We start from the raw sequence: 23,646 nt of genomic DNA, 5'->3' as shown, positions 1-23,646 counted from the left end.
ATGTAATACTATGTTTGTAGAATTCTGTTTGGATTTTTCTTTTAAAAACAACACATACCAGGCATCCAATTTAAACAGGTATTTTATTTGCCGAACACAATTGAGTTAAAGTGTAACTCTGCCATTGATTGTTGTATAATAAACCAACACGAAGTGTTAGTTATTACATGATGTTGCATCAGAACAGGAATTTACCCAAAAATACGATTCTTTCCACTTTCCCTTTTATAAAAGATAGAACAGTAAAAATAGAGGTATGCCCAACTTAGAACAACTGCAGAGGGTCTCTTTTTACCTTGGAAGATATTTTCCTAACCTCACATTGTTCCATGGACAAGAAATATAACACACAGGGTCCGAAATTGTTGGAATTGTTATTCCAACATAATTTTTATATTCTTCATGGGAGTCCTGTAGGCAGATAAGGGTCAATATACTTATTTGAACAAACATAATGGAAGTGCTATCAACCACATTATAGTATCTCCTTCATTATACGCTTCTGAAGTGTTAGAATGAACAGAAAGTGACCACTTTCCAGTATCAGTGACCCTATTCCCAGCCAGATGGATGAGGTATAATAAATAAATGTATTTATTTATTTCTCGAATGCATACAAACAACCACATCTGCAAGAGTTTGTGGAGAAATGCAGGGTGTAAAAAGACTGAAATGATTTCACAGACTGAACAGCGATATTCAAAAGATACTATACAGTAATCGTCTGACGAGCTTGCACCAACTTTTTATGAGAAAATCTCCATACCTTGATGTCTTCCAGCAAATTGTCACAGGACTTAGGCCTTATTTGATAACTATAGGGCTCATGTGGAAGCATATCTTCTTCTGGAGCTTTATTTGATTTCTGGAAGGAAATAAGGGCCTTTATCTCATTACAGAAGACTTTTTGCCATTCAGGTAGGTTTAATAAATCCTTACACATTGCTGGTACATGTGCCTTTATTGAGGTGCATTTCCAAGTGATGCTCACTGCAATCTTGGATGGTCGCTCCAAGGTCCTGCATACAGACAGACTGTGTATTAGTGGTCAATGTCTGATGGAAGACATCACTCATTATCTGTTAGCCTGCCCCTTAAATAGAGACCCAGGATATCGCTTTCTGAAGCCTTTGTTCACGCAAGCAAGCAGATAACAACCCAGCAGAAATGGTTCAGTTTCTTTTGAGTGACAATAATAGCTTTGTAACACAGAGAGTGGCCCTCTATGCGCTGGCCACAAAAAAGGGAAAAAGGAGTTAGATAAAATCGCTGTATATTGCTGTGGTGATTGAGGCTTAATCTGAAATCAAGCTGGATTTGAGTTGTTGTTTCTGGCAATTTCTCCCTCTTGCATCATGGATGCTGGTTTATATAATGGATACTGTATATGTTATGTATTAGTTTATTGCTACAAGTTTGTCATGGTGGCTAGAACAATAAACTTGTGAACTTCTACTACCACTACCACTAGGTGTATGCTCTAGTGTGCTGTACACCCTTCTGTTTGTAAAAACAATGATTTAATGTCTAGTTTGCCTAAAGCTGAGGCTTTCTGACTTGTTCTGCTCCCTGTCTGCTGTGCTGGTGGAAGACACTTCTTCAGACTAAATTCCTCTGAAAGGGCCTTCCCAATTTTCTGACTCAATAGCTTGCAACAGCATAGTATCCCTATAAGTACGAGAGCTAGCAACTCTTCGCATTCTGGCTGGATAGAGGAAGGTGTTGTATCTGTTTCCTTGCTTTGCTTGAAATAATTCTCACGATGCAGTGTGGTGCTAATCTTCTAATATATTAATGTAAACTTATTTAGATGTGGTCGGTATTAAGTTTTGAAGGTGTTGAAATTCTTACTGAACAAATAGTTTCATTTCAGAGTGTGGTAGTTTCATTTAAATTGTATTTTGCTTAAACACCCATTTTCCTGCAAGTTGCTTATGCTGTATTAATAGCTGTTTGATAGTAGTTACTCACTCTACTGTAATCTCATAAAACAGTACAAATTACTACCTAAATCTAGTTGAATATCTTTTTTACAATGCAAGTTTTTGATATTAAAATACTTAATGTTCTCTTAATGTTAAGTATTAATTTGTTTCGCTTTTTAGTAAAAGTTGTTGTTTTTTAATTGTAGTGCCAAGGATGACATTGACCTTGATGCACTTGCAGCCGAAATAGAGGGCGCAGGTGCTGCCAAAGAACAAGAGCCTCAGAAGTCTAAGGCCAAGAAGAAAAAGGAAAAGAAGAAACCAGATTTTGAGTAAGTTTGCAAAATCTGTATCTGGTAGCTGTAATCCAACAAAGATTTCAGGGAGTACAAAAGGCGGCTTCTTACTGTATGCTTATCCTTATCTGAATGAATAACTGTTTAGACCAGTGGCCCCCAATTGGCTAAGTATTGCAGACCCCTGTTTTTCAAAAGCCAAGTCATGGACTCCCTACTTTTGAAAACTCTGTGGTAGTTTTTGTTATGTGAATAGTGCCACCATACCTTCCAACGTGTGCCGGCGCAAAAGCGGGGTGCCCGTCTTCGGGCTGCAATCCCGTGCGAGTCATGTGACCTGTGCAAAGGCACAGCGCACAAAAATGTGTGTTTTGGGGTGCTACAATCTTGCGTGAGATGAGTGTCTGGCTGCAACCTTGTGCTTTTGGGGCACCATGTTCTCACTTGAGAGCACCCCCCCAAACAGGATGTCTTAGATAGTTGACAGGTATGTGCCAAGAACCCCTTGGGTGGGATCCCCAATTGGGAACCACTAATGTAGACAAATATGTTTTGCAGGTATATATTCCTGAAAAGTTCCCTCCAAGAGCCAAGCACATGCTGTAATATTGTTAGTAATAGTTTGAGTGAGTAGGTGGGAAGAAACACTGTTCTCCCCCTCCTATCACCATGCTGATTATTGACACTTTCAGTGTTGATGCCCTGCCTCCACTGAGGGAAACACACGTATGGTATCAGGCTACTGATAAATGTATGTATCACACAATTGAGCCACAGCATGGTTTTGTCTGCTTGGCACCAGGAGGACAAAACTGCCTTACCCACCAATAGCCTGCTGGCAAGTTGGCCCACGCATCTCCTGCCGTTTGGTTTATGTGAAACGCCTTGGAGTAAGTAGTAAGAAGTATGCAAGAGAAACAACACCCTGCTCAAATACACATGAGCCTCTACTATAATATAAAAGACAGAAAGATGTCAAAATCCAGAAAGCAAGGCAGCAGTACTGTAGTCACTGGACTCATCCAGTTATTGAACCTAGATTATTTGTAAGTAAGCAATACTTGAAACATGTATAATTGTTCTTATTGTAGTGAAGATGATATTTCAAAAGAGTTGGAAGAGCTGTCTCTGGAGATGCAAGGAGGGAAAGCTGAAAGAGAACCAGCTGCAATAAAGGTAAATGTCTTGGGGGGGGGTGGGATGCACGCAAAGTGTTGCACTACAGCTGAAAGCCCCAGCCAAAGCAAATTGTGAATTTTTTTTTGAGGGTGAAGAGAAAGAAGCATTTGGTACAGTCCAGAGAAGAACTTTTGCATTTGGGAAACTGCCTGTCATTGTGCAGGTCTCCTTTCAAAAAAATACATTAACTTCATACAAACATTCCACTAAAGAGCAGATTCTATAAGGGCTGCATTGAGGAGTCATCTATCTATTTAAAAATAAATAAATCACAAGGTTGTGTAACTGGCTTTCCAAAAGGCACTTGATGCACATGTATTTTTGTTCCTAAAATCTGGTGATTTTTGTCATGAGTGTTTTTTGTAGTTTAATCTGCATCCAGAGAATCTGGTTGCTGCAAATGTATTATGCTCAAGTACTGTAATATTCTTCTGTTTTCCATTGGTAATGTTTTAACTTTAAAATGATTTATTTATTTGCTAGACAGAGAACGACAGTGAAGAATTTAGCTATTCAAAACAAGATAAAAAAAAGAAAGGAAAGAACAAAAGTTCCAACTTAGATGATGATGACAGTGAAGAAATGGAGGATAAGGATAAAAAGTCAAAGAAAGCCCCCAGGCCCCCCAAGGAAGCTCCCTCTGGCAGTGATGATGACAATGATGACTTTGATGCATTGCTTAAGAAAAAGAAAGGAAAACCTCAAAAATCAAATAGGAAACAGGAGCTTTCCGAAGATGATGAAGTTATCATTATCAGGAAAAGCAAAGAGCGTACACAAGCTGCGTCATCTGGCGAGAGCGGTGATGAATTGGACGAAGGCTTGGAATCGAAAAAAGGGCAGAAGAAAAGCCAGAAGGCAAAACCAGCCACTGAGGCTGAAAGTGGTGATGAAGAGGTGGACTCTTCATTCAAAATAAAAACAGTGGCTCAGAAGAAGGCAGAGAAGAAAGAGCGCGAGAAAAAAAAGCGTGAAGAGGAAAAGGCCAAATTGAGGAAACAGAAGGAGAAAGAAGATCTGGAAGCCAATAAAGAACAGGCAAAGCAGAAGGAGGCTTCAAAGAAGGCTGAAAAAGGAACCACTTCAGATCTGGTATCAGAATCTGCCACTGTGGAAAAAGGAGAAGCTTCAGTAGTAGCAGAAGGTAGGTCATATTTGTGAGAATGTGAGGAGCAAGTTTGTGTGGGAGTTTATAGGAATTTCAAGATGAATGCCAAAACACTTGAACCAATTTCCTTGTTCACTAATTGGTGATCTTTTTTGTTTCACTTTAAGCTGGCTTTGTAGTAGGAAAATTCATTGCCTGATTTTATTTGGAGACTCTAGAAGTCGTATTGATGCACTGGAAACGCTAGCTGATTTGCGGCCCTGATTTTCTTGACTAATGTGATTCTAAAGCATTTTGCTGAATATAATTTATGCAGTTCTTAATGCATGTGGTGAGCAAGGCTTTTGAGTGGGGGCCCTTTTCAGAAGTCCTCTGTGTTGAATACTATATCATTGCTAGTACCTAGGAACTTCAGAAACTGCCAAGGACAGTCTGTTTGGTGAAGACCAAACATTGATGGCTCCTCCAGACAGTCTGTTCTTTGCATTCATCTAGATTTGCTTGCACAAAACATGTGTGGTGGTTAGCCTATGTTTGGGCTTATTGAGGTCATTCGTTCTGGGTTGGTTATAAATGAGCATTCATCTTGATTTGCTTGTGGGGTGCTAAAATGTCTTCCCATTAATCATTAGTTTGTCCAAATGGCAAAAAGTCTGTTTCTTTTTTAAAGTGGATTTACTGTGCACTTTAGAGCACTTTAATACACTTTACACAAACCTAAATTTCCGGTATGTGCTTGAATCCCTTCACAAAATTGTGACAGTCTGGAGGGATCCCGAGAGCCTAGAATGCATGCAGAGGGCTTTTCATGCTCCTAAAGGGTCAGTGGCACCCCTACATTTTGCCAATTTTCTCTTTAGTTTTCTTCGTTTTTAAATTCTGCAAATGTATAACTGACTTTTTTGCCTAGGTGATGACAATGAAGGAGAGAAAAAGAAGAAAGACAAAGATAAAAAGAAAAAGAAAGGGGAGAAAGAAGAAAAAGAGAAAGAGAAGAAAAAAGGTCCAAGTAAGGCCACAGTTAAAGCAATGCAAGAAGCCTTGGCTAAGCTGAAAGAGGAAGAGGAAAGGGCAAAGAGGGAGGAAGAGGAACGGATAAAACGACTGGAGGAGCTGGAAGCCAAGCGTCAAGAAGAGGTACTGCTTGTATTCATATCGGAAGGGGAAAGGATAATGGAGGCCCACACCTGTATGCTTTTGACTTTGAAAGGAGATTGCAGCCCTGTTAAAGGGGAGCCTGCTGCCAAGGAATGGCTATTCTGTGCGTTCTGGAAAGCATTGTGTATGAATATTTGCTTCTTTATAGGAACGCTTGGAGCAAGAAAGAAAGGAAAGGAAGAAACAAAAAGAAAAGGAGAGGAAAGAGCGACTGAAGAAGGAGGGGAAGCTTTTAACTAAATCTCAGAAAGAGGCTAGAGCCAGAGCAGAGGCTACTCTTAAACTACTGCAAGCTCAAGGTAAGGCTTGCGATGCACACTAACCTAACTACTTTCCTGTATGTAGACAAAAATGCTGTGGAGTCTTTGCCAGTTTTTGGAAGCTGAGGAGGAATTAAGCAATGGGCTCTTATCTGAAATTTTGCTTTCGGCAGCTGGAGAAGAGAGTTAAACATGAGCAGGAGTCTTTATTTAGAAGTAAATGCAAACTCCAAACCACCCAATTGCAGGTGGTCCTATGAACCTGTCTTCTTTAATGAGATACTAGCTTTCTGACAGTGCAGTCCTATGCACCCTTGGAGCTAACTTTTATTGAACTAAGTAGGACTGACTTCTGAATAAACATGCTTTGACTTAAGCTGCACATCTGTAAGTCACATACAACTGAAATATTTTAGAAGCACCCACCTTAGTATTATTACTTTAAAACTAGCAAATTAAGTGGTTTGCATTAAAAGTCCCCAGAGCCCTACAGTGGAGGTGGGTGAACGGCAGAAAAAAATGGTTCATTAAAAAAAGGATTATGTTAGTTGACTTGTCTTGAGTGTCTTTGCAGAAGAGCTGAACCATGAAAGCCAATTAGGGTTTGAAACCATAATTATTTAGAAATGTTTTCTGAGGCTCTTTATTCTGTTGTGGCACAGATGTTGTGTGGGAAACATCTTGCTCATTATCCTGTGACAAATTTCTTATCCCCTGCAAACAGCTTTAAGGCTTGGGAGCCCTCAGTTACTTCCCTTAACTCAATCAGTGCCAAGGCTTTTTTAGGTCAAGATGTTCAAATGTTTACCCAGTGTGTAATCAACGTCCCTGGTCAACAGCCAGGGATGATGGAAGTTCTAGTTCAATAACCTCTGGAGGGCACAATGTTAACTACTCTACTTGACATTACTGCATTGCAGGGGGTTGGACTAGATGACCCTAGGGGTCCCTTCCAACTCTATGATTCTCCTGCATTATCCTGTGTTGTTCATTCACAAATCCAGCTGCAGGTCACCAAATGGATTGCATTTCAGTGTTACATTAAATTTTAGTAATAATAAAAATGAATGTTTTTGTTGCTACTTGGCAGGTGTTGAGGTGCCATCCAAAGATACTGTGCCAAAGAAAAGGCCAATATATGAAGACAAAAAGAAAAAGAAGCAACAGCAGCAGGAAAACAAAGAAGGTAAGGATCTTGATTCTGCAGTACTTTTAAAAATAAAGATTTAAAAAAGTAAAACATGTCAGCCCTTCCTGTCTACTGTGTTTCAAAGCACCCTCCCCTTTACGATATCACAGAGAAAACTGGTATTCCTGTGTACCGTTGGGGCTGCATATTTAAAAGCCAGTGGAATTCTTGACTGACTTTTGCAAAAAGAATTTGTATCAAGAACCCTGAATTTTCTCTAATGAGACTTTGTTAACAAGACTTTATAGACCGAATTCCCCAAAACATCATGTTAGACTGGCAGTGATTGGTTCTTTTCTCAGTATTGTTTACACTGAAGACTGGAAGGAATTGTATTCTAGTAAGAGTCAAGAGGCCTTTAATTACAGTGTATTTATTTTGGGAGAGAGATGAATTTTGCAGGACCAGTAATGTACTTACGGTTGCAGTAGCTTTGTTCTGGGCAAATAAAATGCATCTTTGTGGTTGGCCTTCTTACTACAGCAAAGCTGTAGTAATTTTCTCTTGTAATTTTAGAAATTATAGAGTTGACTTCCCCAACTGAAGAAGCTGTAGAACCAGTTATACCAGTAAAAGAAGAGATCATTCTTCCAGCAAATCCAGGTCAGTATTAAATCAGGTATTCCATGTTGCTTTTATCTAAAACAGTAATTCCCAAACTTTTCCCTTGCTCATGGACCAGTTGAAAATTGCTGAGAGTTGTAGCAAGCCACTTAATGATTCCCCCCGCCCCCATGTTGTAGAAATTGTAAAGCACTGAGCTAGAGGCAACATGATTTACATTTATATTTAATTTATTTATTTAGAGCATTTGAACCCCATATTTCAGTAAAACGGCTCTCTGGGTGGCTTACATACTACTAATTAAAACAAATGAGGCCCTGCCTTCAAGCTTATAGTCAAAAAAGCACAGCAGGCAAGAGAAGTGGAACAGGTAGGGGAGAGGAAAAAAGCAAGCTCATCCGCTAGTTCTTAAATAGTAGCTCTTACAATGACCAGCTGCCATAGAAACAGTTCAGAGGCAGATAGTTGCCTGATGGAACTGGTGTTTTGGCTGATGGAACGAGCCCTGTGTCCCATCTCCCACTGAGGCTAAATGACGAAATGATGCTACTAGGTGACAGTAGGCCCATAGAATTAAAATCACAATACAATAAAACATTATTTAATTTAAAAAACCAACAATGAATATACAATTAGATATCAATATAAATAATGTGGCATATGTGCCATCTCTCCTCTTCAACCACAAATCCACGGACAGGCTGTGTCGCCGCACACCACCTGAATGAAGCTTGTGGGCCTTTGGGGGTACCCAGACTGCAGTTTGACAATCCTTGATCCTAAAGCATAGAACCAGACTTCTAAAAAAAATGTGTTTCTTTCTTTTTAGCCTAATGTCAGGCCAGTTAAACCAGCTTTGGGAGCCATCTTTGAGGGTCAGGGGCACCATCTGGGCCACACCCTCAATATTCCACAGTGACATGCTCATGTCACACGCGCAAGTTGCATGTCATGCATGTGACACATCAGCACGTTGTGTGGCATGTGTGCTGGCCCCCTAAATCAAGAGGGGCAAGTTGGCACGCCTGTTGAGGGTACTCAGTGTTTATATTAAGCCAGTGATAGAACATCTGGCTAATTCAAGTTACTGTCCAGCCCAATACCTCCTCTGTGTAAACATATTGATACATTATCCTAAAATAATAATAAAACCTATTATGAAACCAGTTGCTTTTTAGTTTCAGAAGAAAGGGAGGAAGAGGAGCCTGAAGATACAGGATTAGATGACTGGGAAGCCATGGTCAGCGACGAAGAGAGAGAGAAGGGTAAGTGTCTTTTGGAAAAGCAACGGACCACCACCTAGGCCTGAGACCTCTGCTTCTTTTTGTTCAAAGCATAGCACTTCTCTCACAGAGTTGAAATGAGTGAACAAACATTGCACAATATGTTCAGAACCCTACTTCAGCTCGACTAAGTCCTTTAAACTGTTGTGTGATCCGCTTGGTTATTGGGTTTACAGGGTTTTCAGCCACTATCTCTGTAGTACCCCCCGCGCTAAAAGCATGAAATGCATGTTCCTATCAGTCAGCCAATAAAAATAAGTTTGAAACCAACCTTCCTTGTTCGTTTAATCAGCGGTTCTCAACCTGTGGGTCCCCAGATGTTGTTGGACTACAACTCCCATCATCCCTGAGCTCTGGCCTTGCTAGCTAGGGGCGATGGGAGTTGTAGTTCAACAACATCTGGGGACCCACAGGTTGAGACAGGCTGGTTTAAATGAATTAGCAGTATGACTGTGGACAAGGAGGAATTGGGGGGAAAGTTGGGTCAAAAGCCTACCATGTTTCTGTTTCGAACAAGAAATTCTTCAGTATAAATAAATAAATAAATATATAAAGTCAATAATGGGGTATGCCAAAGCTTCATTTTTTGAAACACCTATACCTCCCTTATTGATTTTGCCGGTCAAGGGAAATAGGACTGAAATTCAGTGCAGGTCTGTCTGTGTTTGCATTGTAATATGTGGAACTGCAGTTCTGTACACAGGTAGCTGTATCAGAATAGAACCCAGGTAGAAGTAGCCTTTTAAAATTTGCATCTCCTGTCATCAGAGAGAAAAACAGTCCGCATTGAAGTCAAGGAGCAAAATGATGTGGACGACGATGGAGATGGAGACGGTGATGACGAAGAAGATGAGAGTGAAGAGTATGAAGACGGAGAAAGTGAAGGAAGTGAAGGTGAAGAAGATGAGAAGACTTCAGATGAAAGGGAATCTGAGCCCCAAGCTGCTGGAAAACAATCTGCAGAGAAAAAGCTAAGTAAAGAATTAAGCTCTGATTCAGAAGATGATTCGGATGATGATCGCACTAAAGAAGAACGTTCCTATGATAAAGCTAAACGGCGAATTGAGGTATTTGGTCACAATCTTTCTCATGTAGTTAATACGATTCATTCTGAACAAAAGATGCTCCCTTTATTGCTCTCTCGCTCTCTCTTTTGCTTACTTCAGTGTTCCTTTGAAACCTTTTCCATATCTTTGCTTCTTTGGTGAGGATACACAAATTGCACAAATTGTTAAGGAGAAGGAAGCGTTTACAGCTGAAAGCAAATGTCAAAATTGTGGAACTTTGTAGCTTCTGTTGAGTTTCCAGGGTGCACCTTTGTCCAGATCAATTACACTCACTAGTTTATCATGATTTTTTTTGAAATAGGCTTCATTAAGTTGTCCAAGATGTAATCTTCCTCAAGTCTGTGGCCACGTTGGCCAGAGACCATGGGACAGGTTACATGTAGCTACTTTGCTTCAATAGCATTAGACAGGGTCAAATTACCCAGTTGTGTATATGGCCATATGTGTATATGGAAATAAAACCAGGTGTCCCAGCAAACCAAGGCTGCTGTTAAGAGCTTCTGTTGGGAACTGGCAAAAGCAGATTTCCATGGTTTTTTTCACCGTGATCATGAGGATTCTGAGTTTCAGCCTAGGACTACTGCCTTTTGGTGTAGATGTCCTTCAATCAGGTAAACTGTAACTGTCTGCTTAATGTGCCAACTAGGAATATTATTTAGCTGGAAACAGTGTTCAATGCTTTTTTCTCGGTTTACAATTATATATTTGTGTTAGGGGTAAGGACTCTTCGGCATAATTTTGAACACTCAAAATTGAGTTGCTTTCCTGTTTAACTGTCTTCATTTCTTTTTCCTTTTGACTTTAGTTGACATTGTTTGTTCTTAATTCTAGAAACGTCGTGTTGAAAACAGTAAAAATGTGAATACTGAGATACTACGAGCACCTGTTATTTGTGTACTTGGACATGTAGATACAGGGAAGACTAAAATTCTAGATAAGGTAAGGCGCAGGTGGGTTTCACGAAATAACAAGCTTTCTCTGCTAGTTAGCTAACAAGTTAACTGCCTTAAGCCTGAAATTTTGTAGTAACTTGGGACCACTTAAAATTGCTTGATGCGAAACTGTCACCCCTGCCCTTTCAAAGCATATATTAATCAGCTCATCCAGGTCGTCATTCTTGCTCCCCCCCCCCCAGTTATTCTGCTTTTTTTGTTTTGTTTCATGCAGCTCCGCCATACCCATGTACAAGACAGCGAAGCGGGAGGCATCACTCAGCAGATTGGTGCAACTAATGTCCCCCTTGAGGCCATTAATGAACAAGCAAAGATGGTGAAGACTGTAAGTAAGATCTTTCTCAGAACTCCGTTGATGTGCTTTTAGAAGGAATCATTGAATTATATTATTTCTAGGGACCTCTCCTCTGCTCCACATCTGGTGCAGTTTGGGCTTGTGTTTGTCCTTTATTTAGAATGGACCTATTTCGACAAATACCTTTATTGGCTGGAAACATCTACATTTGCAACATCAGTGCCTTAAAGTTGAGGTTCATGGTTGGCTACTTTGTTGTCCATCATTTTTGTGAGCTGGAGTTGCCTCCTATGATAGTGGGGGCTTCTCAGATCCATAGCTGTTTAGAAAGGCAGTAGGTTTCCGATACTATCCTGCCTCCTGTGCTCACATACTTTTGCGCCACAAGTCTAGCTAGAAAGCTCGCCTGGAGTCAAATGGGGGCAAGGCCTTGTCCTCCTATGCCAGGCATGGTCAAACTTGGCCTTTCAGATGTTTTGGGACTACAGATCCTATCATCCCTAGCTAACAGGACCAGTGGTCAGGGATGATGGGAATTGTAGTCCCAAAACATCTGGAGGGCCAAGTTTGGCCATGCCTGTCCTGTGCTATTTCCATTGCAGCACCTTGCACTGAAAGCTGTTAGCCTCTGCTCTAGAAGAGGAGCTGCATCAAGTTAATGCAAACTTAGTGATGCAATTTTTTTTTTTTAAAGTACTAGGATTATGTAGATTGTGGATGGATTTCTTACATAGATTATGTAAGAAACAATGGCTAAAGTTCAAAATTATTGCTGTGGATATATACACTATCAAAGCTTTGGTTTGCATAAGTTTCAAGGTAGCCAATATTTCGTAATGTTAGTTTGACAGAGAGACGGTCAAGATTCCAGGAATGCTGATCATTGATACTCCAGGACATGAGTCTTTCAGGTAAGTTTGCAATATTTATATCTGGGAGTTTACCTTATAATGTTTGAATACATCTATACAAGTAGAAATTAGTTAGATAATGTTCTGTGTGCCTTTTGTTTTCATTTCTAATAGTTTTGCCAAACACTTCTACAGGATAGAATTTGCTTTAGAACAGCTACCTGTTCCTGGCAATTCTCTCTATCTTTTGCCCTTACTTATTGAGTGTACCTTTCCTCCTCAATGTTGCAGCAATCTCCGAAATCGAGGAAGCTCACTATGTGATATTGCAATTCTTGTAGTTGATATCATGCATGGTTTGGAGCCCCAGACCATTGAATCCATAAACCTGCTGAAGTCTAAAAAATGCCCATTTATTGTGGCACTCAACAAGGTAAGGTGACTTTTACAGTCTTACTGATTCTGCCATAAGATCGTAAGAAGAGCCCTGCTAGATCTGTCCAAAGGCCTAGCTAGTCCAACCTCTTACTTTCAACAGTGGCAAACTAGATGCCTCTGGGAAGTCCCCAGGCAGGACATGAATGCAATATACCACTCCTTCTGCTGTTCCCCAGCAACTGTTGCTCAAGCTAATGTTCAGCCATCGGGCCTAATGGCCATTTCCAAATGCCTTTTTGGGGTTTTTTTTTTTAAATGTGTGTGTCTTTTACTATTTAAAAATATTTATGCCAATTGAGTGCTAAATGTTTGTTCTATCAAGGGACTCTCCTTCAGGAGCAAATCCTGTTAAGTCTGCTTGCTTTGCAAATTTATCCTTGAATTTTAGAAAGGGAAGAGCTTTCATCCTCACTTCACTCCTGTTGTGAAGCTTGCCTCTTGAAAATACTGTATTGAAAATAATGTTTTTTAGGGGCAGAGGTCTACCACCCTTCAAATCTTGCAGCTAGGATGCATAGGAACCTAGAGGTTGTGTAATGTTTTATTGCGTTTTTATGTATGTCAGAAGTCACTCAGTGGCTGGGGTAACCCAGTCAGATGGGCAGGATATAAATAATAAAATTATTATGTAATTCTTTCTAGGCATGAGAAATTTCATTGAAATTACCCATCTTGAATAGCATTTCCATGACTTCCATTGGATGGATCTGATTCACATTGACATTTCTTTGCTTGGAAAGAGCAGCTTTCTTCATTTAAAAAAGGGGGGAACCCTGTATGTGCAAGGAAGCTGTGCATTTAGGGGCAGATGGCTCTCTGGGGTGATATGACTCCTCTAGATACTTATTATATGTTTATTTTGTCTCTTATTTTTATCTGTAAGTCACCTTGAGTCCCTGGCAGGGAAAAAAGCGAGGTATAAATAATAATGACATTTGCTTGTAGATTCCCTACAGTTGCTGTTGACTTGCATGGCTCCTCCTGAGTAGCATAACATTCAATCAATCAATCACTCAATCACAGAGATTTTTTTGATTCTGTCTGGTTCTGATTCTGATCTGATTTTCAAGATCGATAGGTTATATGACTGGAAAAAGAGTCCCGACACAGATGTAGCTGCCACTTTGAAGAAGCAGAAAAAAAACACAAAGGACGAATTTGAGGAACGTGCAAAAGCTATCATAGTGGAGTTTGCACAGCAGGTCAGCTGAATTACTATCATTGCTTCCGTTAGTATTTAAAATGTATTTTGGTAGTGGGGAGACATGCAAAGGCTCCCAATTTTTTGCTGCTGCCTTATTAGCCAACCAAAAATGTATTGACTCTCCCAAGACCATCTGTTGTGCCTCACAAACGTGGCATGAGGCTGGCAGAATATCTTCTTCTCTTTTTTCCAGCTCTATGCTGGGAGCTGGAGAGAAGGATTCTCCTCCAAGCTTCCTTCTAGAGATGAGAGACTGAAGCATGTGCTTTTACACTGGCACCTGCTGGAGGGTACCTATTGGGTGCAGAGGCAAGTCCACATTTCTTACCCTCTGTCTCCAGGAGGAGAAGGTGGTCTTTTGCCTTCTCTTCTTCTGCACCTGAGGGGGCACTTGGAGGAACTGTCCAGAGCAGAGGCAAGCTGATATGCTTCCATCTCCCCACTCCTGCCCAGAGATAAAGGATTGTTATGGCTCTCCGTTTAAGCCTGGCAAGCACAGAGCCCAAACAAATCTTAGACTCTGGAGCTAGGGAGGGAGCAGGGCAAATCACACATCCCATATCGCTCCTGAGTTTGGAGGAAAGACTGGATTCCTCTCACTTGTCAAGGACTGGCTTTCCTCTCTCAAATTGGCAGCAGCTGGTGGGTGGCGTGTGAGGTTGTTTCACCCTGATTATATGTGGTTGGAGAATATTGGTCAGTAAGGAAGGGTTTCAGGGAGAAGATGAATTTTGAGAGGGGATTTGAAGAAAGAGAGGTAGCTGCATCATGTCATATGTGTTCTGGAAGCGGGTTCAGGGTATTTATATATAGGTGCTACCTGGTGTTTATACTCTTTCTCATACAGTATAGTATTTATTTAAACATTTCTAATAGAAGTTTGATATTTGGTCTAATAGTGTTTTCCTGCCCTTTTATTTGTACCAGATTCCTATCACACCTTTCTATACTAACTCCTTTGCCTCTTGCTCCTTCCCCTAATGCTATGCTTGTGGTTTTAGGGCCTGAATGCTGCCTTGTACTACGAAAATAAAGATCCCCGCACATTTGTCTCTCTGGTTCCTACCTCTGCTCACACTGGGGATGGCATGGGAAGTCTAATAGCTCTTCTTGTTGAATTGACGCAAAACATGTTAAACAAGAGACTGGCACACTGTGAGGAGCTGAGAGCCCAAGTTATGGAGGTAATTTGATATGCATCTTTTGATCTGGATTGAAAGGAAACATTCTTTTTGTTGCATGCGGATAACCTGCAGCCCATGGGCAATAGATGAAACCCTCAGAGCCCTTCCAGATGCCCATGTTGCACCTTCCACCAAATTTACATTTGGTCTCCTCCCTGCCTGAGCAGGCAAAGAAGAGAGCTTTATGAGTGTAGGAGTGTACACCTTGCAAAAGCCTTTCCTGCCAGGAGGGGGAAGGAAACAGACAGCAAGGAGAGAAGAGCGCTTCTGTGGGGTTGGAGAAGCAAAGCAGACAGAGTTGATGTAAATTGGGAGTCTGAGATCTGGGACAGCGGGATGGGGAGTCGACGGAGATTTTTTTTTTCCCTAGGAGAAAAGTTGTTTGACTCACTGTCATCTAAAGCAAGGAGATGAAAGGCAGGTTACTGAGAAAATCAACTAAGGAGGAAAATTCAAAAGATAATTTTTGGGAGCATGATGTGTGTGCCTGTTCAAGGCTGTCTGCCTGTGGCCTTTGGAGAGAAATGATTTGACTGTCTTCTGTCTCTTAGGTCAAAGCACTTCCTGGTATGGGTACCACAATAGATGTCATTTTGATTAATGGCCGCTTGAGAGAAGGCGATACCATTATAGTTCCTGGAGTAGAAGGTCCCATCGTAACGCAGATAAGAGGCCTTCTGTTACCTCCACCTATGAAAGAACTTCGAGTGAAGGTAGGCAAGCAGCATGTGGAAACACATCCTCAAATTAACTACTGATGCCCAACGCTATTCAGCAGAAATGCTTGGCAGTCCATGCTCTCCCTCACCTTTCTGGAAAATAATACAAAATAACACTATTATTTCTTCACAGAAATTGCCCTTTGCAGGATCAGGATCATTGAAGGGAGGTGGAGCTTTTGTGTCCAATCTCCTCCTGTTGTTTTATTCATTTTTAGTCATGTGGTTTGCCAGTGTACTGCTGTTAGCAAAAATAACACCCTTAAATTCTGAGGGCAGAATAAGGCATGCAAATTGAGAGTATATACACAACTGTTGTAATGTTGTAGGCCTTTTGAGCTTGTGATATATTTATCTGAATATAAAATATGTAATGTAATACAAAACCATTCTCATAGCTATACACTCCATATATTTTTGCTTTAATGGTCATATCTAAGTACAGCATTGTAATATTTTTTTTGCCAAGGCCACAACTTACTTTTTTCGGGCCTTGAGCTTTCTCGAAGGTATGATCCACAAATCTGAAGCTGGAAATAATATCTGAGATATAAGCTATACAGAGTTACATTGTACATCTTTATCTCTCCTTAGAATCAGTATGAAAAACACAAAGAAGTTGCTGCTGCTCAAGGAGTGAAGATTCTTGGAAAGGATTTGGAGAAAACATTGGCTGGTTTACCCCTACTTGTAGCTTACAAAGAAGATGAAATTCCGGTTCTTAAGGTTAGGCATACATGATCTCTCTCAGAATGAAAATAGCTAGGAAATCTCAGTGTGAATGACTCTCATTAGGCTGTATGAGGACTATGCTTTTTGGAGCTTCATCATCAGAATAACACCTTTTCAAGGAGAGAAGTCAGACTTTTATTTCCAGGTAGAAGAAAGCATACCTCTTTGATTCAAAGAGTAAAAGTAAAATAAACCAGTAATAGGGAAAATACGGACAGAAACATTGTTGAGCCAGCTTTAGTTTATGAACATGCAGGCAGGGTCATGCCTTATCAGAAGTAATGATTGTTCTTAATAGACGGAATTACCTGTGTTTTGAAAAGTAGATTGCTGTAAGGTACATGCTGCTCCATCTTCTAGGTAAGCTATTAACTGTTCAGGTTCTACGTAGAATTAAAAAACTTGCAATACCTCAGATGCGATTCTGCATCCCTTAGAATTGTGCAAGAATTAAACTGGAATCCGTGCTGAACTTTTAGGTATTGCAGCATGCTCTTGCAGGCTGTGAACATGCTGCGTGTTTAAAATTATCTGCTTTCAAACTCACCAAAGCTACTTGAATTCATTTATTGTACTTCTGGAGTTTCCCCAATTGCTTCTGACCATCTGTTCTTTCCTGGGACACAGTGATAACTACTAAGTGTGCGCAGTGAACTGTCTGCTCCAGGGATTGAGAGGGATGACTTGGAGTTTGATTTGTGGCATTTCTGTCTAAACCTTTTTTGCAGTGATGTGGTAGGCTTAGCTGTTAAGGGTTTGCTTCATATACTGCCACTTCAAGGCATGAAGAAAGCTTTAACTTCCAATGCTGTGATCCACAGATCTGAAGCTATAAATCATGTTTGAGATATAAGCTATACATAGTTATATTGTACATTGTGCCGCATAGGGCTGATGAAGATATTGGGATTCTACTTGTACTGTCCAGATGATCTGTGAAACTTGACAAGCTAAGTGAGATCTCTTAAGATGTGCTATTTTTTTACATTAAAAGGATGAATTAATACACGAATTGAAACAAACGCTGAATGCCATAAAGTTAGAAGAGAAAGGTGTTTATGTGCAGGCATCTACTCTGGGTTCTTTGGAAGCCTTACTTGAATTTCTGAAAACATCAGAAGTGCCAGTAAGTATCCAATTTTCTACTTTACGGTCTTAAATTGCTCTGCTCTGAATTGAAGCATATTACGGAATTGAAAACAGAGATTAATCGGACTTTTCCTCCCATTTCCTGACAGTATGCTGGAATTAATATAGGCCCTGTCCATAGAAAGGATGTTATGAAGGCATCGGTTATGTTGGAACATGATCCTCAGTATGTAGCTTTTTAAAATATACATTACTGTTACTATTTGTATAATCAAATTCCTGTCCTCTTCCTCATCACCCTTATATTTTGTCTCCTAGGTATGCAGTTATCTTGGCATTTGATGTGAGGATTGAACGAGATGCTCAGGAAATGGCTGATAGTTTAGGAGTTAGAATCTTTAGTGCAGAAATTATTTATCACTTATTTGACGCTTTCACAAAGTATAGACAAGACTATAAAAAACAGAAGCAGGAAGAATTCAAGTAAGTAGCATTCTTGTGTTTATTTTTTGCTCTGTTGCAAGATGTACGTGAAGATTATGAGAAGGGCTTGTTAGTATCTGAAACTGAAGAATTTTTAAAGTCATTTTCTGAGCTACTTTTTTTAAAGCTAGGGACCAACTGTATATAGGACAGGATTCAAAGAACTATGCATGGAGTTTCTGTACACCTACTAGTGCTTAGAAGGGAGCAGTTTGGCATGTTGTAAGGAACTGCAGCTGGCAAAAAAGTGAGGAAAACCACCAGGGAGTTCTATCAATGATATAAGTACTTGAATATATACATTAAGTTATTAAGATCTCTAATGCAAGAAAAATAAAAATACTGAACCGTAAGAAAGAAATAGCATTTTACCCTGGGTGTTTTGGTATACAATTTGAGTAAATAAATACCGAACTTTTCCGTGTATAAGACAAGCTTTTTTTTTACTGTAAAATAATGTTCAAAAATGGGGGGCGTCTTATACACGGATAGTGCGGGGGGACGGGGACGGGTGATTGGTAGAAGCCACGATCAGGAGCTTGTCAGCTGTGATTTTGTGGGTGATTGTGTAAAGTGCTGCTTTGGATTGCCTGGTGCTGCGGAAATTTGGTGGGTGATTGGTTGCTGTGGCAAGTGTTGCTCTGGATTTGCTGCTGCTTCGGTGATTGGGCGTGCGTTTCCCGTCTGCAGTTTGTGCTGGTGCAGAGGCATGAGTTCGGCAACGCAAGTGATTGTCAGCTTTTGTAATTTGGGTTAGTGGTTTTCGGCATTCCCCCCGAGAAAAGCTCAACAACTCTGGGCCATCTCCCCCCATTTTCTTAAATTTGAGTCCCCCAAAATAGGGGCATCTTATTCGCTGGAGTTGTGTCAGAATTTTTTTGATGGCTCACTCAGCTGTGTGAGGGACAAGTGATCTTGTTACAGCTAGTTGCTGTGTGTTGTAACTTAGGCTACTAACTCCAGCACCAGGTGCCCACATACTCCTAAAACTATTATTGTTCACTCACCTACTGCAATCCAGGTCTTGTTGATCATTAAAAAAGATACCTGCTCATGACTAGCTATACTATGACAAAGATGCACATCCCACTGAAAACAATAGAGTACCAATACAGTGGTTCCTCTGGTTACGAACTGAGTTCATTCTAGAGGTACGTTCTTAACCTGAAACCATTCTTAACCTGAGGTACCACTTTAGCTAATGGGGCCTCTCGATGCCACCGGTGCGCGATTTCTGTTCTCATCCTGAGGTAAAGTTCTTAACCTGAGGTACTACTTCGGGGTTAGCGGAGTCTGTAACCCAAAGTGTTTGTAACTTGAGGTTTTTGTAACCCATTACTGAGATGTGCATTGGTTGTGCAATTGGATCCACTTCCCAGTCCAGCAAAAAGTATACACATAGACTCCTGCTGGATAGCTCAGTTGGTCAGAGCATGGTGCCGATAACTCCAAGGTTGCAGGCTTGATCCCCTTATGGGACGGCTGCATATTCCTGCATGGCAGGGGGTTGGACTAGATGACCCTCAGGAACTCTTCTAACTCCATGAGTCTGATTTATGTATGGAGCTTTTTCATAATCAAAATAAACTTTGAAGCAAGGGCTGATTTGTAGAATGACTAACCATAGTGGGTGGCTGTCTGCAATCATTTGGCACACAGAAGGTGGTAAAATTCTCCTCCTTAGCACTTTGTAAAAGATTACAGGTAACCCATACAGTTGAACAACGTAAGATGCCTGGTTGTTTAGTACCCTGCCAAGTGTTAAGGATTCTTGCATATACCAGGTGCAGATATAATGTGTAGAATGGATGCCTTATGGGCTAATAAGAGCAGCTTACCACGTTTTTACATGTACATCATAGCTACTACTTTTAAAAGTTATCTGTATCCATGTTTTACTTGTCTTTACCAAAACCTGTTGTTTTTTCTCCCTATAGGCATATAGCAGTATTTCCTTGTAAGATGAAAATACTTCCTCAGTTTATTTTTAATTCTCGAGATCCTATAGTGATGGGAGTCATTGTGGAAGCGGGTCAGGTAAAACAAGGAACGCCCATGTGTGTACCTAGCAAAAATGTGAGTATTCTGTTTTCTTAAACTGAGTCTTAACAGATGGCAGGCTGTGTACTGGCCAGAGTCAGGATATTTGCTCTCTTTACTCTGCCTCTCTTAATATTAGTATAGTCTTAACTTACCATATGGAATAACTATAAAGCAGGAATGGGTGATCTGTGTCCCTCCAAATGTTATTACACTAACAACACCCATAGCCCCAGCCAGCATGATCAGCATATTTCCCATTTCTGCCAGGAGCAAGTGTTGTGCATAGTAACCTTCCAGCGTTAGCAGTAGAGAAAACGAACAGCAAGTAGTGCAGTGAATGTAGGCTAGACTAAAGTGTAAGTTTGGGCTGCGTAACAAATGTTTCCTTCATGCTTACATGTTCCTAGATCTAACTTAGCCCTGCAGTTGTGAATCTTAAATTTGACAAGACCTAAATATTTTCTGAAATAATTAAATGCATGAGTAATGGAGCCAATTCAGATACCGACTTAACAACTTGCCTAATCTAAAACTGACCACCTATTGACTAAAATGTTTTCAGCCCAGACCGCTTTGCCAGTGGTGGTGGGTGTTTCGCTATGTCTGAGGTCCACAGATTACTTAACTGTTTTAAATCATAATCAGTATTACATCATAAAACAGCATTTTTTATGCACAACAGAGAAAAAACTTGTATGTGGCACTTTAGAATTGTATCTCTTAAATACAGTCATAGCTGTAGTAGCCTTAAACAACTTAGGAGCTGTGTTCTTGAACTTGCATTGTGGTATAAATGTAGAGATTATAGGGTAGTTTTCACTTGACAAGCTCAGTCAGCAAAAGCCCCAAACATGGAATTCTACTTGTGTAAAAGGGGCTTTCTGCCCCTCTCCTCCCCCTGCGCCCTCCAAAATTGGCTCAAAGCAGAGAGGTATGTTCTAACTGGCAAGCGAAAATGCTTGCACATATAGAACATTCATCATATGCCATGTTGAATTCCATCCATGTACTCCTAGAAGCAAGGCCTGGTAGGTGTAGCAGGCCACAAGGTGACTCAAGCCTGGGAGGAGACCTCCTTGCCAGCAGCAATCCTCAGGAAAGTGATTAATACTGGTGTGAGTAGGAACCTTTGTTCAGGAGTCTCCATTATGGTCTTGGTAATATTGCCATGGCTCCCTTAGTTCTGGAGGGTAATGTAAGAATCCATATTGTAATCTTCTATTGTAGAATCTCATTCATATTATGCTAGTAGATGAGCCAATAGAAGAGTGGCATATTGATTTGTTATGATTGTATATAGATTTCTAGCAGCAGCCAAGTTTATTTACTGTGTCTACTCTAATCCTCCTAGCTGTGTGTTTCTATAAATTAGTTGGGTTGCTAATAAAACTTAAGAGCTCTAAAATGTCCTGTGTTTCTGTTGCAGTTCATTGATATTGGAATAGTTACAAGTATTGAAATAAATCACAAACAAGTGGATGTTGCAAAAAAAGGTCAAGAAGTCTGCGTGAAAATAGAACCTATTCCCGGTGAAGCACCTAAAATGTTTGGGCGCCACTTTGAAGCAACAGATATACTTGTCAGCAAGGTAGGTGCTTAAGTTGTGGGTGGGATGGGCTCGCATTCTTTGAAAGACTCTAGTCACATGTTGTGGACATCAAGGAGCAACCCTGTGTGTGCGTTTAGCAGCTTCTGGTGGTGCACCAGCTGCTCCCTTTGCTGAAAAGGAATGAGCTAGCCATGGTAAATCATGCTTCAGTGCACTCTTTTATTGTGCTCTTAACAATTGGCTTTTTCTTTTGAAGTAGAGTGTTGTCCTTGTAAGCTTAGTTTCATGGACATGCGGAATGAGCACACAAGTTTGTACCAGTGACATGCACCCCAAAGTGCTTATTTATGGCTAAACAGATTAGAGAATCAAGCCAACGTTCAATCCACCTGCAGTTTTATACTGATGAAATTGTTATAGAAGTTTAGAGGTAGGTAATGCGAGTTGCAGTGCAGCATTAGCTAGAGGGCTAGAGCTTCCATAACCTTTACATCCTTCCATCAGAAGAGTTGTGGTGATCTTAGGATACCTCCTTCTTTGCCTGTGGCAAAGCTGTCCTAGGACAGATTAATTCTGTATCCTCTGTTGTTTTAGAGGCACTGCATATCAAAGTGTCTTTGGTGTTTTGAGTTTCCTGCTTGTCAGTCTCTAGTTATGTAATTCTGAATATTACGAGTTTCAAATTGTTAGCTGTCTTGTTATCCCCTGTTTTAGGATAAACTAATCTTTTCGTATGTATTTATTAAATATTGATGGTAAACCATTGATTGTATTTAGCATATATGCTACTTGTAAATATGCAGCATAGTTGATTCTTGCTTGTCTGTTCTGTCCAGAAGGATGTAGTTGCACAAAACATCTCATTTATGTGCTACCAGGACTTATCTGACCTTAAGTAGCTCACATATGATCAGGCATGTCTTTGAGTACTAAAAGTGGTTTGCTCAAATCTGCCTAGTTAGCAAGATTAATTTGCCCTTGACATGTCTGAGAGGGAGAAACATGCATGAAGACCTTTCTTGAAGCTGCTTATTCATTTGCGTTATCACAATGTGTATTTTGTGTTCTATCTGCAGATTAGTCGTCAGTCCATTGATGCCCTGAAAAACTGGTTCAGAGATGAAATGCAAAAGTCTGACTGGCAGCTTATTGTGGAGCTAAAGAAAGTATTTGAAATCATATGAAATTCTTTTAAGCAATGGGCAAGCTAGCATAAACCCACAATTCCTATTACAAAAATCACCAACAGCAGATTATAATGAATGTGCTGTTGATTAACATCTGGGGGGAAATAGGTGGATAAAATGTTTTCCATGAGAAACCAAGTAACTTTCACTGGTTTGACAGTGGTCAATTTACATGTCCCTGTGGCTCCAATGTGCCTGTGCCCCACTGTCCTCCCCTTTATACTGGCTACTGTTTTAAAGTTTGCCCTTCCCAGATCTCTCATCTGAAATAAAAAATAATAATTTTTTATGACAGAACTCAACTTTCACTTTTATACTTGGTAAGACCAGTGCTGCAGTATTTGATTGACCAAATTCCTGCAGAGGTTGTGATTCTTGGACTTTTTTTGATGTAAGAATTGTTTATTTATGCATACCTCTTTTTGCCCCTTGATTTTTCAACATTCTTTCTGCTTTGTGCCTATAGGAATTTTTTAAGGTAGAAAAATTAGGTAATTGGGTATCTGTGTTTGCTTTGTGTGAAACAATGATGTAAAGCATAGTTGGCTGCCTTTGCTTGCACAGTTTGTCAAACTGTAATAATGTTGACCTGCAAAATAAAGGAAAATGGACATTATCCTGTTAAATTACCTTCTAATAAAGGCAGCAGCATGCAACATGTTTAACTGTCAAGTTAAATTGTTACCAGTGGCTGATCCTAATAATTCGTTCAGCTGCAACTTAATACTATATATGACTGCTGCAGTCTTGTCTTAACTGAACAGTTCTTGTAGAGCTGTTTGCAGTATCTGGTAAGGGGACTAGTAGATTAACACTGCAATCCAGTCTTTATAGCTACTGAATTCAGGGGGACTTATTATTGGGTAAGTGTGTATATAACCACAGTCTAA

General features: G+C 40.3%; 1 protein-coding gene across 1 annotated transcript in view; it reads left to right on the top strand.

Moving 5' to 3' along the window:
• Positions 1-23,372, top strand: part of EIF5B (eukaryotic translation initiation factor 5B) — a 29,182-nt gene extending 5,810 nt beyond the window's left edge. The window contains exons 2-24 of the mRNA XM_081907766.1: positions 2,132-2,257; positions 3,313-3,397; positions 3,884-4,544; positions 5,419-5,645; positions 5,815-5,965; positions 7,017-7,112; positions 7,632-7,718; positions 8,858-8,944; positions 9,731-10,029; positions 10,861-10,968; positions 11,197-11,307; positions 12,121-12,188; positions 12,420-12,561; positions 13,637-13,768; positions 14,772-14,954; positions 15,506-15,667; positions 16,268-16,399; positions 17,400-17,531; positions 17,644-17,720; positions 17,813-17,977; positions 19,915-20,053; positions 21,447-21,608; positions 22,646-23,372. Of these exons, the coding sequence (XP_081763892.1) occupies positions 2,132-2,257; positions 3,313-3,397; positions 3,884-4,544; positions 5,419-5,645; positions 5,815-5,965; positions 7,017-7,112; positions 7,632-7,718; positions 8,858-8,944; positions 9,731-10,029; positions 10,861-10,968; positions 11,197-11,307; positions 12,121-12,188; positions 12,420-12,561; positions 13,637-13,768; positions 14,772-14,954; positions 15,506-15,667; positions 16,268-16,399; positions 17,400-17,531; positions 17,644-17,720; positions 17,813-17,977; positions 19,915-20,053; positions 21,447-21,608; positions 22,646-22,753 (3,640 nt within the window). The 3' untranslated portion in view covers positions 22,754-23,372. The remainder of the gene's footprint in view (positions 1-2,131; positions 2,258-3,312; positions 3,398-3,883; positions 4,545-5,418; positions 5,646-5,814; positions 5,966-7,016; positions 7,113-7,631; positions 7,719-8,857; positions 8,945-9,730; positions 10,030-10,860; positions 10,969-11,196; positions 11,308-12,120; positions 12,189-12,419; positions 12,562-13,636; positions 13,769-14,771; positions 14,955-15,505; positions 15,668-16,267; positions 16,400-17,399; positions 17,532-17,643; positions 17,721-17,812; positions 17,978-19,914; positions 20,054-21,446; positions 21,609-22,645) is intronic.
• Positions 23,373-23,646: the final 274 nt, after the last annotated feature.

Source organism: Podarcis melisellensis, assembly GCF_964234715.1.
Source record: "Podarcis melisellensis genome assembly, chromosome: 4".
Classification (NCBI taxonomy): domain Eukaryota; kingdom Metazoa; phylum Chordata; class Lepidosauria; order Squamata; family Lacertidae; genus Podarcis; species Podarcis melisellensis.
This window is presented reverse-complemented; position numbering and strand designations above follow the sequence as displayed.